The sequence below is a fragment of the Pleurodeles waltl genome, chromosome 4_1, assembly GCF_031143425.1.
Source record: "Pleurodeles waltl isolate 20211129_DDA chromosome 4_1, aPleWal1.hap1.20221129, whole genome shotgun sequence".
NCBI lineage: Eukaryota > Metazoa > Chordata > Amphibia > Caudata > Salamandridae > Pleurodeles > Pleurodeles waltl.
The window spans coordinates 664564247-664578447 of record NC_090442.1 but is presented as its reverse complement, the minus strand read 5'-3'; the positions used below and the strand labels follow the sequence as shown (position 1 = coordinate 664578447).

General features: G+C 39.4%; 1 protein-coding gene across 21 annotated transcripts in view; it reads left to right on the top strand.

Moving 5' to 3' along the window:
* GRIP1 (glutamate receptor interacting protein 1) overlaps positions 1 to 14201 on the top strand; it is a 1044357-nt gene that overhangs the window by 880175 nt on the left and 149981 nt on the right. For 11 of the 21 annotated variants that reach the window (XM_069229153.1, XM_069229151.1, XM_069229166.1 and 8 more), the window contains 4 exons: positions 186 to 344; positions 4006 to 4158; positions 10210 to 10396; positions 11973 to 12118. In XM_069229153.1, coding sequence (XP_069085254.1) covers positions 186 to 344; positions 4006 to 4158; positions 10210 to 10396; positions 11973 to 12118 — 645 coding nt within the window. Of the gene's footprint in view, positions 1 to 185; positions 345 to 4002; positions 4159 to 10209; positions 10397 to 11972; positions 12119 to 14201 lie in introns of all 21 variants that reach the window. The other 10 variants (XM_069229162.1, XM_069229171.1, XM_069229168.1 and 7 more) reach the window with 2 other exon arrangements.

The window sequence follows — 14201 nt, the reverse complement described above, 5'->3', positions numbered from 1 at the left end:
GAGTGCAAATAAAAAAAAAAAGAGAAAATGGGCTGGACAAGGGTGCTTTTCTTTTCCACACGAAATGCTTTTATCTCCGTTGCCTTTTTCTCTCCTTTGTAAAATTCAGTTACCTCTCCCTTTTTTCCTGGTCCTTTCTATTTTCCGATTTCCTGTGATCCCCCGCCATCCCTTCATGCGGGCAGTGAAAGTTCAGAGAAGCAACAGGCAACTTACCTGGGACTCCCGATCCAACCACCACAGCAGCCGCCACACCTACCAGCATTATAACACCTACCACCACCCCGAGCATGGCAGGAAGCCCGCCTCGAAATGCCAGCAACCACCTGCTCCAAAAAACCTTCGTAATGTTCCACGCTTCTTCCTCCTGACTTTTCCTTTGCTTCCTCTCATGCTTTTCTCATTTCACTGCATTTACGCTTTGTGTATCATGCATCTATCACTCTGTCAAGTCCCAGGGAGGGTGCCTCCATCAGTGAACGCCTTAAAAAGTAGAGACGAGTATATAGATAGCAAAGCATCTGGTTGTTCATGCTATTTTAGAAATTGATAAATATCAAGGTAATACAGTGCATAGGTTAGGGGAAGCTGCTGTTTGTTTTCTCATGACCATTGCATATTACTTGAAAACAAAGTTACCAATATTCAGTGTTCACTGAGTACCTTGCAATTTGGCTTTCACTTCAAAACAAGAACTTTCACTTCATTTTTATTATCACAACCTCCCATTTTGCTCCCTTTTTGCTCCCTTTTGTTGTTGAGTGCTATATGGCACCCTCTTCCTTGTGAGTGATGAGGTAAAGTTACACAAAATATGCAACCACATACAAAAATGCCGATTTTCAAGCTGCCATTTACTAATTTGACAGTAGGAGACGAGAGAGTTCAAACAAAAAATATCTTGCTATTTGGGGCATGTTTATTGCTAAATTTTAACTACTGGGCACAACAGCGAGGAACAACTATGTTACAGTACAGGGAATGCCAAATCAAGGGCAATAATACATAACTACTTCAAAGTATAATTGAGTATTGAAATCTAGTTTAGGTAGGTGGCACTAGAATCATTAAATACTTAACTAGCTTGATTTTATTTTTGAAGTTGCTGCCCTTCTGGAATTAAATCGTCTGTCAAAAGCCTTGTAATCATTTTAAAAACAATCCCCAAGGCATCTTAAAATGTTTATGGAAACACAATGATAAGTTCTCTCGTACTATTTCTTCTTTATAGATATTATTATGTCTTAGGCCAGGCTGGCATGTGTTCTGTTGGGCTATGCTGTCCTAACTTTCTGAATTAATAAAAATGATCTAACATATTCCTTGCCAAAAACAACATGCTAATCCCCTTCATGCTCCACCAGATAGTCCTCCCTTGCCAAAACAATCATCCAGAACTGTAGGCTTCTCTTGAGTTGCCAGTCTTGTCCTGGAAATGTTAGTTATATTTGTGTCCCTATACCATCAACAGGGCATAGGATGCAATACAATTTAGGGGCTGGGCAGAGGTATGTTCAGCAACATTTTCATTCTACAAATAATTTTTTTAAATATTCTTATCTTTCTACTGAATTTAGCTAGTCAGTTGGTGTATATTAACGGCACAACAATTTATAGTTTCAATAGATAAGATATCTCTTTCAGAAATGTTTACATATAACTATTACATACAAGAGAACCTAATACCAAAGTTAAGTTATTTTAAACACATGAAGAGCTGAGCATCATGAGGGAGTAGTAATGAAATATGCAATATGAGGACGTGATAAGGTTTCCAATTGTGAAAAACATGTTTTTATTAGATCATGGATGGATTATTGTGACAACAAAACATAAGATCAAACGTGAAGCCATTGATGTGATCACTGGAATGAAAGATGCTACCATTATCTAATCCTTCTAAATTGGTTCTTTATAACAATCTTAAATGTCATTGGACAGTCCATCACTATAAACCCTTCAGAATCACAAATATATTTACTTACCTCTTTATACAAATGTGAAGTTTTATATATATTCTGCGAAATTTATTTCAATATGTATTTGTTGATTGGCACATATTAATTGCTCTCTCATATTGTATGGACTTTATTATATCTTTCTCAAATACCACTCACATGACTCCACAGGTTCTTTTACTACATAATCTGCTCAACCTCCAGATCTGGAAGAAGGAAGGTAGAGCTTAGAAGTTGGCTTGTTTGTGGCATTTCCCCCATTTTCAATACCCCCAGAAGATGATTATGCTTCATTATATAGATGTTAGTGTTTAGGGTCCACCTTAGCCATCGTCTTCCTCCGCTATATTTATTGTTATCTTATAACAGCGAGGATCTTGGACTGAGCAGCCGTTGCCTTCACTAGCTGTGAGAACAGTTTTCTGTGTTGATTTCAGGTTGCCTTTCCTTCAAACAATACTGTGCAAGTGATCTTGGTGTAGAGAACAAGGTGAGGTAGCATGATACTTGCACAGATGATGCACTGTTGCTCTCATGGGCAAACCTGGGACCATTTGTTCTGCTATGGGCCCCGTTTTTCATTTTATATCACCCAAATCGTTTCAGGGTGAGTATTGAGAAAATCCTCGTTAGAGAGATAAAGATAACTTTGTAAAATACCCACACAACAATGGAAAGGCATTCACTACGTAATAAACCTTAGATGGGAAATCAAACTAGAATGCAATCACCACTTAACATGTACCCTGTCAAAAATTAAATCCAGCAATATGGGTTCTGTCAGCTAATCTGACCATGCTCATACACTGCAAATCATTAAATAGATTGTATTTTCGGGTAAAAGGGGCTTAAAAGCATCACTCCAGTAGCAGAGAGAAGAGTCCCATGTTGGTGGTGACAGGTGAACATTGCTTGACAAGGATTGACATTCCCTACACCAAAAGGAACATCATCCACACACAGCACCTGTTGACATAATACATTGGGCATTTTTATACACATCATATAGAATGAAAGGAAAACAAAGAGTCCTCTAAGACATTCTTCAAAGTTTTATCACAAAACAAAAACAATCTAGGGCACCCTGCTGGGAGCCAAGTAATGAGTCTCACAAAGAGACAAAGAAGTAACCCATTTCACTAGATAAAATGACCCTCACCCACATTTTGTAGTATCGTTCATCACAGTGCCACCACAAATGAAGAGTGGCGGCACTGATGAAATCCTCCTTTGGCTCTTTTCAAGACCATTTACTTAGTTCCCAGCAGGATTCACAAATGTTTTCTTGTTTCGTAATACATAGGCCATCATATTTATGGGTGAATATTAAAATGAATGACAAATACCAATGCGAGGAATAGTGAATTTCCCTTGCTTTCACCACCCTTAACATCTTCTCTGATTTGTGCCACAAATACAATGAAGAAAAAAATTCTACATTTAATAAGGCTGTTGGGTCTAATCTCTCTATTGTAATAGTATATTGGTACTCCCATTTACACAATACACTGCAAATCATTTTTAGCTGCTACACTACTTCCTAAAATATGATCACTAGCGGGCTGCATTTGGGCATTTTCTTACATCCTTTCTATCTCTTTCTTTCTCCTCTTTCTGTGTTGTCTCTTCATGATGTTGTGTGACATTGCATGCCCATTTTCATTGATTTAAGGATATCCCAAACACCATTTAATACAGAGATCTCATTGGTTAACTTTTTCATCAGTATGCAGACTGCGTCACAGTTCCGAAACACAACAAAAGAATATTGCCTTACATGAGATGTGGCATGTATTTTAGTATTGATTGTTTTGTGTCTGGAAGGTCTAGGGCAGAAACATATTTGTTGAATAACACTTGAAAGGGCACACCATTAATTTTGTGATACACTTGCTGTTTTGGTTTTATAGTATAGTTTGTATTTTTTTGCGATACACTTTTAAAGATGTTTTTTGTGGGAGGACTCTAGTTGTGCAAAGTTTGCATGCACTGTGTTGCTCACTTTAAATGGAGGTATGGTGTACTATATGTTTCTGTTTTACAGCAGCCTTGGTGTCCTCATCTTTTTCGCCTACCTCTATGAGCGCATACAGCCTGAGTTCACTGAACATGGGGACTTTACCTCGCAACCTCTACCCAACAAGCCCACGTGGGACACTGATGCGAAGGAGAATGAAAAAGAAGGACTTCAAGAGTTCATGTAAGTTCTAATGCTTGTTACCCTTTTATTGGGAAAGCACGGTTCTATTCTGAATCCAGTCAGGTATATTATCAGTTTGTAATACCTTAGTGGGAAGGAAGAATCTGCACCAGGCATAGTAGCTCAAGCATTTTTGTTGTTATTTTAAAAAACTTTCGAAAAATTGTTCCTCAAAAGCATTTTTATTTTGAAAAATAATTAGATTTCTACTTCAGTACACTTCTTTTTCTATGATATACTGATATAATGTCTTCATTATGCTGCGAATGAGTTCTGTATAAGTCAGTTCATGGTCCTATGTACATGAACAGGCAGGGGATGGGAGGGAGGTTTAAGTGAAGTCTGATTAGTGTTTTTTGTATTCTGCTTTATTTGCATACATAAGGACTTTGGGGGTGATTATGAGTTTGGAGGACGGGAAAGTCTGTCCACCAAACTTCCGACAGGGTGGCTGCCGCCTACGCGACAAACTCCCTGCTGGAGTCATTTCGAGTTTCCCACTAGGTCAGCGGACGGAAACCTGTCAATTTGCATCGTCACATAATCTTAGGATTTCTTTCCATTTTGCATGTTTTAAGTCAGTATTAAATGTAGTTACTTGTAGTAACTTGTGAAAAAGAACTTCCAAGACTTTTAGGTACTACATATATTGGTATATTCCAATGTACCGGACCTCAAATAGTTCTTAGATATGTTTTGTATTCAAGGCAGTATGGACTGTACAACACTACATCTTCCATATTTAGAGGCTAAACAGTCTCATGCCCACTTTCTGAGAATACCTCACACACTTATTTTTGGTAATGATACCAAGGTCAAGAATGCTGAAAGGACAAACCTGGGAAACCCCAGATATTTGTTATATCCTTAACGACGGATACAGAATCTTAAGTCTTACTCTTTACAAAGGAACATTGTGAATTTCACCAACATTATTCTGAGTCAAGATTCAAATTAATGTCTACTGAAACCATAACACCATCAAGAAAGTAACACACATTTTAACTTTTCATGGTTGATGGCCTAATATTATAACCAGATAGTTGACAAAGGATCACATCCAGTTCCCCTTTGGCAAACAGATAATTCCGTTAAATTATTGAATTCATTTGGCCAGTTTAACTGATAATGTTTTTCATGCTCCTGCATTCATTTCTCTGTACTTAAAATTGTCAATGCACATTTTTCATCTCGCTGTTTGAGTGGGTTGATAAGACTTTCATTTATGTTAAACAGATCTTCTCGTTTTCAAGACATCTGGATGTCTTGTGGCTGATTTGAGTTGTTCTCTTGTGGTTCCATTGATCTTGATTTGGCTCATTCATCTTCTGTCCCAAAACCTTCTAAAAATATAATAGTGTTTTATTCTAAATTGGAATATCATTTCAGGGTCCTGAGAGTACACAACTATATCATGTGCATTAAGGGCAGTTTTATGCCTTTGCATCTAGCCTCAAATCTGCAAATTTGTGAGTCCATCAGAAACAACTGGGAAATGGCTCAATAAAGTAAATGGAAAGCAGTGTGGAGGATAAGACAGCTTTGTCTGGATCTCCTGGATATTGGGAAGCTATTCAATAGCTCGCCATTAATCAGCACCTTTGTTGATGGGGTTTCATACAACTCCTGCCACAAATCTTTCAGAAAATGAACGTTTCCCCATTGGTGTACGTAATGATGCCTGTTTTTGAAACATGCCTCCCTGCTACAACCTGTTGCTCACAGAAATTCAGCTAGAACGGTTTAGTTTTGCGATTGCAAATATAGTAGGAGGAGGGAGGCTTTATGTACTTGCAGGTTGGTAGTCCACATGTTAAAGTTAATGAACATCCATCAAACGATCGGCTTGAGTAGTGTAGAACCATATTAAAATCCAGCCATTTTTTTTTCATTTTACTGAATGAGAACTGCAGGCAACATATTTTTTTAATATGCCTTAAGACCATGGACCAGAATATTAAAACCATAGGGGTTGATTCACCAAGATATTTTTGTGAATAGCCATGGATATCTATTCAACGAAATAACAGGTGTTTTCTAAAGTGACAGCACAACTCTTTGCCAGCCACAGAGTTGAAACTTTGACACACACATCCTCCCTTAAAAAACTCAGTTTCTAGTAGCTCAGGTGATAGGCTATAGGCAAGAAGTAGAAACTACATGGAGTGATTAGAGTTCTCTAAGTCCTAATTACTTTCTGTTCCTGAACATTTCTTCACGAGTAGGGGCAGACCCCAAATTTCAACGGGGAGGTCATGGGTAACAACTGCTATTCCTGGTTGCCCATAACTGACGTCCACATCAGTAGGTGTTGCTTATCCCTACGCACACCTACTGATGAAAACAAGCTTTATGAACTAGAGCCTTGGTCTCCTAGTGAGCAATTTATTTTAGCATACCTCTGTGCTTTACTTGTCATGTCCAGCTACATGATTCTGTAGAAAACCTAATGTCAGCTGTTGATGGGGGAACGCTTACTCATCCATGAAGTGGGAATAAATATTGGGCTTTAAATACTTTATATAGCCATACCTTCAGAAGTGCACGTTTCGTAGAAGGAATAGCTTTCCCAAGTGTATCACATGGATATATGTTCTTATTATGTAGCACCAAGGTTAAACATTAAATGCCAGACCTCTTCTCGGTCAGTAATCCTCTGAAGTACAACATTTTATTTCAGGAGATAGCATCAACCTGTAAATACAATAATAGGTTTCACCTAAGAAATTCCCTCGGTAATGTGATTGATCAATTTGTGGCATATTTCGGAAGAGTTAAGCCTGTCTTCAAAATGTTGCTGGACAGATCCCTCCTGCCAGTCACCTTGAATATTCCATCTACTCAGCCTTTAGGTTGCCAACCATTATCTGTGCTGTCCTCAAGCCACACACCCAGGTTTAGTCCAAGTAGTTCAGAGTTCTAACAACTGTTCACTACAGAAGAACGCTTATTAACCAAGCCTCATCTGAGAACATTGCATTACACTTATCAGAGTAAAAGGTTCACACTTTTCAGAATAATTATAAACCTCATAAAGGTTACACTGTGTTACTTATATGTATGATGTACACAACTGTACCTGCGGCAAGCACACTCTCACAAAGAACGACTTGTCTTCTATCTTTGGTAAATTTGAAATGGGAAAAACGCATCTCTGTAGCTGCCGTTGCTATGACTCGAGATATATCTTCAAGCTAAATGTATAGCATTTGTAGATCCCTCCAAATGGCTATTTCAAGTGTTCTAATGCAATAGTGCTGTAGTGCTTTCATGAAAGTGTGTCTGCGTGCAATGAGAGCCATACTCTTGAGCAGTGGGCAGTTTTCACATGATAGTACACACTAACATGTTTATTCTGACTGTAGTGAAATCAGATTAGTAGACCTGATCAACCCTAGAATCTACAATATGAATCAGGAAAAGATGACATTTTAAACTATAATTAATATGACAAATTATGCTCTGTTTGGAAAGTACTAAAGGGATAGATAGATGGTAGTGACCCATGAGAATGAATGTGACCCACTAGTAATGACCATATGCAAATTAACCATAGTCCACTCCAAACTGTAAGGCCATATCTCCTAAAAGCAGGAACACAGGCAAACCCAAACATGTTCAGCTTTATTGGGCGCCACCATTGAGCTGCGGCCCTATGGAGCCAAGGCGTGGACCCAGATCTAGGCATACCAATGTCACTTAGTGACTCACTTAGACAACACTAAAAGGATGGAATGGATTCCAATGCAATGGAATACACTTATGATAATTTCCCATTGCTGGCCAGAGCTGCATATTGAGTCAAACGTTTCCATTCACCACTTTTGTGTTGTCCACTTACTTTATAAATTGTCAAATAGGTAATAGAATTTTGAATGAACTGTGGGTTGGAGTTCCAAATCGATAAGTAGAATTGAGATACAGCTGTATTGATATTTGCTATGACACAATAAAGCCACTGCAACATATACTATATATTCTTTATAACCTGTCACTATTGTAGTAGAGTAGAAAGAATTCTCATTTCTTTGAACGCTGTTAGCGGCATTCCTGTTTGAAATCCTGAACGGTTGCTGAATCTCATGAGTAAGTTCAGAGAAATGGTTTTGATGTGGCCTATTCTCTGTTCTTGACCATGCAGACATTAGGGAGCTGTCGGTCACAAAACCACTAGTCATTCAGTACCCGAGTCCTATCCATATTTCTAATTAATGCCTTCATGGTGGCATTCCTCCCCGAAGGCAGGTAGCTCATTCTGCATGCTATTATCCGCATGTGATGAGCTTCCATTTGTGGCGGAGCATTATCTAGACTGATTACTCTAAGCACAGATTGAACAAGTGACATAGGTTTCCTTGCAGTGATGCCATTCCTGCTTCTCTGGAATTGATGTGCCTGTTCTGCCTGCGGCCGCATGCAGCTGATCCTCTAGGTTCCTATCTACAGTCCTACTCACCAGTGTTCCTATGTCCTTCAGCTATCTGTTCTTACAATTTCATGTTTGGAAGAAGGGCTTCTTCAGACATTATTACTAATCATATTACCCTTAATATAGGCAAAGCCATTTGCTCGCGTTTGTTGCTAGAAATAGAATGCAATGATGGGCCAACAGTGCCCAGCAGCTCTGTGCAAACTTCAGTGTTGCTCCACACAAAAAGGAGTATGGAATGCAAATGCAAAATCACTGTCTTATGGTGCAAGATTTTTCTCTATCCCTAGTGTTTGATGAGAAGTGTATCTTGCTCCTGGAAGCTGCCTTATCATTTACAGTGAACATTTTTATTGTAGCGAAAGCATTTCAAACATGAGATGCTAATCCAGCGCTGATAATCTATCACATGCGTCCATTCACTAATGGCCAGATGTGCGGACAAATAGGTTGCAAATAGTGATTTGAAATCACACAGTGACATTTTGCAACCTGTCAGTGATTTTGTGATGGGATATATCTGCTGATAGTTAGCCCCATAAAATCTCCACTCCAAGTAGGGTTATAGAACCACCTGCCTAATGAATATTAGGTGGAAAGCAATTTTTGAGCCCCTGTGACCGGCTACAAACACAGTAGTTGCAAGGACAGCAGACCACTATCCCTGTGCGCAGATTTCTATCCCTGCGTGTGTATCCCCCAACTGGAAACATTTTACCTCCTGTGTTCCATAGAGGAGCCGGTCCTACTTAAATAAAAGTGTTTCCCAACACAATTTCCAAAGAGAAAGCTATCCAAAATGGCTTACGACCTTCTTTAAGTTGATAAATTCCAATGTTTTGGGACAACAATTACAGTTGCAAACTATTGATACTGCTCATTCCAATTCACAGTCAGGAGGGGACTTCCTTGTTTCATCACTTATGTGCAATTCGGAATGAGTTGGAAACAATTTTTACAATTTCAAAAGGCATTTTCGACCAAAAAAAGGGGTTAGTACATTGTGCAATGCCATTTTGCTGTTGCAAACCCTATGATTTTGGGAGTCTCAGGATTTGCAACTGCAGAAGTACAAGTTTAGATTGAGCAGAATTTCTACACAGGAAGTGCTTGCCCACACAGCTGTGACTATTCTGTTTATTTATCCAGCTGCCTCATCCTGAACGTTCAAGGACATACACACATGACATTGTAATGCTATTAAAGTGTCTTAGATAACTAGATAATGTATGGTGTTTTCCTCTAGCGCAGCACAGATGGGAGGAGGGCAGTCATTAACCTACATGGATGTTTAGGTCTGGCTTGACACTGCAGCTGTCACTTGACCTTTTAACCTACAGCAATATTATTCAACAGTTCTTTGCTTCCATGGAAATACATACCTATTCCCATGCAATTATTTTTGCAATGCTTCACGTTAATATGCAACATTCCTTTAAAGCCAGACCTATTGGCATTGCCAATGCATGTTCTGTTTCTAATGGTGGTGTTGCGCTTTTACTTGTTGATGCAATAGATCCTGGCAAGCCTGTATTGAGAAATGTATGTTGGTTTTTGAAAACTTGCATTATTCTGTTTGCCATTTGCCAAAAGACTCTTCTCTCGTGTTCTGTTTCCCGTAGTGTCCCTGGCATCAAGTACTGTGGGTCTAGCTGGTCAGGTGGTTCACACGGAGAGCACTGAGGTGGTGCTGACGGCAGACCCTATCGTAGGCTTTGGGATTCAGCTCCAAGGCAGTGTTTTTGCCACTGAGACCCTTTCGTCACCGCCACTAATTTCGTACATCGACGTAGACAGCCCAGCAGAAAGGTAAGGTGATCTGATTTCTTCCCACAGTTGATAACTGTATTCATACACTTGCCTACATAGACCACCGAAACATGCATGCACGACAACACACAACCATCTTTACTAAACTTATTTTGGGAAGCATCCATTTCTGGTTTCTAATAAAAATATGCCATAAACTGCGCTATGGAAAACTAACTTGAAATGGCTTTCATAAGACAGTAAAATACCAGAGCATCTGGAACAACCAGGTTCCTGGCTGGCACATTAGCACACAGTGCTCCAAATGATGGGTTTTATACCACATTTCTATTGCTCTTGATTAGGCATGGGAATAAAAAGTGGCAGCAGGGTCTTATTGTTTCTTTTATCAGAAGCCCCAATACAGTGCTAATTAAAAAGAAAATAAGACACATAGAGGCATTTATGAGAGCTATAAAAGTCTACAAGTTAGGCACAGCCTTACGTTTCATCGTTCAAACGTCAGAAGTCAAAGCCAAGATCAAAGAAGTTTGTTTTGCAAACCTCTTCGTGACACAAGCCTTTCCTGTTTGTGCAGTGATCACTTAGGCAAACAACATTTATGGTTACCTTCTAAATACAACCATTATGTTTTGACAGTATTTTGGCTTATAGAGAATTGTTGCTTCTGCAAACTCATTTCAAGAGGTGCCCACTCCCTGTTCAGCCTCAAACACAGTCAACTATTGACTAAAGTTGCTTGTCTTCTCTGGAATGAGGTTGAGTGCTGTAAACCAAACACAAACATTTATAGGCACAGTTATCAATAACGTGATCACCGAGGGCACTGGTAATGGGGCCCGCAGCCTATCAGGGAGTCAGCTTGGCTTTGTTTGGGGTTTCATCTTCTTTGAGGCTCTGACAAGTAGGATCGTTAGAAATTAAGCAAAATCAGAATTAAAACATTAGCTGTGCAGTGTTTTCCTAAAATGTGGAACATGGTTATTCTGCAGATTTTTCCAAGGTATGGATAATATATGTTGCATCCTTTCCAGCTGAAAAGCTCCCTTGAGAACAATTTTGTTCAGGCTAAGAGCCTGGTTTTGAGTACGCAAGGGCTAGATGTGACCATTTTTGCATCTGATGAAAACCAACACTGAGGTGTTAAGAGTTTACTGTATGTGACTTTTATAAAAATATGGCCTGAAGTTGGTTTTGGTATTTATTTAAATGACAATCGCTGTTAGTCTGTGCCCAGATAAATAGCCCAGTGACAATTCATGACTCTAATCTTTAGGCGTTCTATAATATGGATTACCAAAAACACAAGTACCGTCTTTACTTCATAACAACAGAGTATTTACGTCATATAAAACGCCCTGTTTTAGAGGGTTGTGCCATAATAAAGGTGCATAACTTCTGCTTTGATGAAAAATAGCAAAATATAAAACATCTGGAAACAGGAGAGGTTTCTGAAAAAGAAAAAAGTGCAACCAACTTGAGTTCAGGTAGAATTAAAAAGTCGGTAGCGCTGTGCGGCGAGCTTCAGTCATGACCTGTTGCTCTGTGGGAGACGGCTAGCTGATCTTGTCTGGATCCCTCAAATCAGTGACTGTTTTGTGATGTCTTTTAACAGATGTGGGGTGCTTCAGGTTGGGGATCGTGTGCTGGCAATAAATGGGATCCAAACGGAGGACAGTACTTTTGAAGAAGCCAATCAGCTCCTGCGAGACTCCTCCATCACCAGCAAAGTGACCCTCGAAGTCGAGTTTGATGTGGCAGGTAAGGCTTTCACATTTTCTAAAGTCTCACCTCTTTTCGGTTGGATAATTTTCTTTTTGTTGCATACAGAGTTCTTCCTAGTGCTGAAGTGTTCAGCTTTCTCCTAACGGAAGTTTCGTCACATTTCGCTCACTTTTTTTTTTAGAGGCTTGCAACTTTATTTGCCATTATGAGCACATTCTGTGTGCGTAGACACATCTATTTACTTCTTCCATATATTTTCTTCACAGCACTCTGCTTTTGCCCTGTTATTGTAGTTGTTTGAGTGTGGTATATGTAGTACACCACTTTAAATGTAGAATTGTATTGGCACTGTATTTATCATGCAACATTACTTTGGCGTTACACTTCACCAAATCTATTTTATATAAAGCTAATTGAAACAATTTATAAAACTCTAACACCTCCATGGCTTCGCAATAGTAATTATAACATTTCAACTTGAAGCTGCAACAAGAAATAGGGCTGGATTACACATACATGAAAACTGATCACAAAACAGAATGAGTTGCAGAGGCAAGTGCAGAGAAGCGCATTTGATAGACCTTGCGAAGGAGAAGAACTGAGAACTGCCTATGTACTTGACACTGACTTTGTAGCCATTCCTAAAATCATATTGATAAGGGCCCCCCCCCGTGGTAAATTGAAATGTATCCTTACTCTGCTTCCAGCAACTGTGGTCTCAAATGATATTGATTCTAGTTGAATAATTTGGAGCAGCACACCATAATATGCAGTTTCATGTGAAGCAAAAGACACCACTTTGCAAATGACTCCAATATTAATTTTGAGAATTAATGTTTTGTAATCGCTGAGCTTGATTCAGAATTGTGCTGACAGAATGATTTAACATCAGGAGTTTCATAAGGATGGACCCCTTCTTATAGGTGGAATGATGAATGCCACCAGTGAAACTTTAGATGAGTACTATCCAGGCATGTTTGCAATCAAGAGGCCTTCATTAGAAACTTGACAGAGCCAGCCAGCCCTACACATCCTGCTACCTTCTTATCCAAACTGTCACTCAATCACTCAAAGCAGCTGCGGGTTAGCAATCTTATTTGGCATCATTGGTGTGGTTTTCCTCCGGTTGTTTGCCTTCTATCCTCCTGTTTTTGCTGGCTTTAGGACTCTGCATACTTTACCACTGCTAACCAGTGCTAAAATGCTTGTGCTATCTCCTTCAAACTTGATAATATGGGAAAATTGGCCTACGGACAATTAGCACATTTAATTTACTTGTAACTCCTTAGTAAAGTGGTACTACCTTACCTAGGGCCCATAGCACTAATAGTGTCCCCGACTTAACACTTTTAAACATGTCTCAGGCCTGCCATTGCAGCCTACGTGTGCAGTTTTAAACTGCCATTTTGAGCTGGCAAAATAAACCCTTTGCCAGGCCTAAACCTTTCTTTTTAATACATATGCAATCCCTTGGTTACACCCTACACACCCCAAAGGGTTGAGTGTGTATATTACAAAATCTGGACATATTCCTTTAAGTTTTGCATGTTCTGGTAGCGTAAAACATCTACATTTGTTTTTCACTGCTGCAAATCCTACCTCTTCCAAAAGATAACATTGGGTTACTTATTACTTTTACTAAGTGCTAACTTTAAATTGGGAGCAAGTAGGAATGTCGAGCTTGGTGTTGAAAGAATTGTAATTTAAAACCCTCTGTAATGGTAAAGTTTGATTTTTAAGTCATAATTCAGAAAATGGCACTTTTAGAAAGGATGCATTTTCGTGTCCTAACTGTTTGGTGCCTGCTGCCAGTATTCCGAGTCACATGACTTGATGTAGCTGGCATTTGGTCTTTGTGTATTGCTCCCAGGCAGGGAGACAAATGGGAGAAGCTGTTGGCAGGATTTACCATCTATGACTTGACCAGGGTCGGAGGAGGATCTGTCACTTACCACATTTGCACATCACAAAGGCTCTGCCTGGGCACACTCACAAAGGGTTTGACACTAGTCTTTTGTGACCCCAGACAAGGTGAGTCCAGGAGAGGGGAGGCAGAAAATTCCAAGCACCTTTAGGGGTGGAAGCCTCTAGAAATCTCTCCTACTTCAAAGTGGGTACC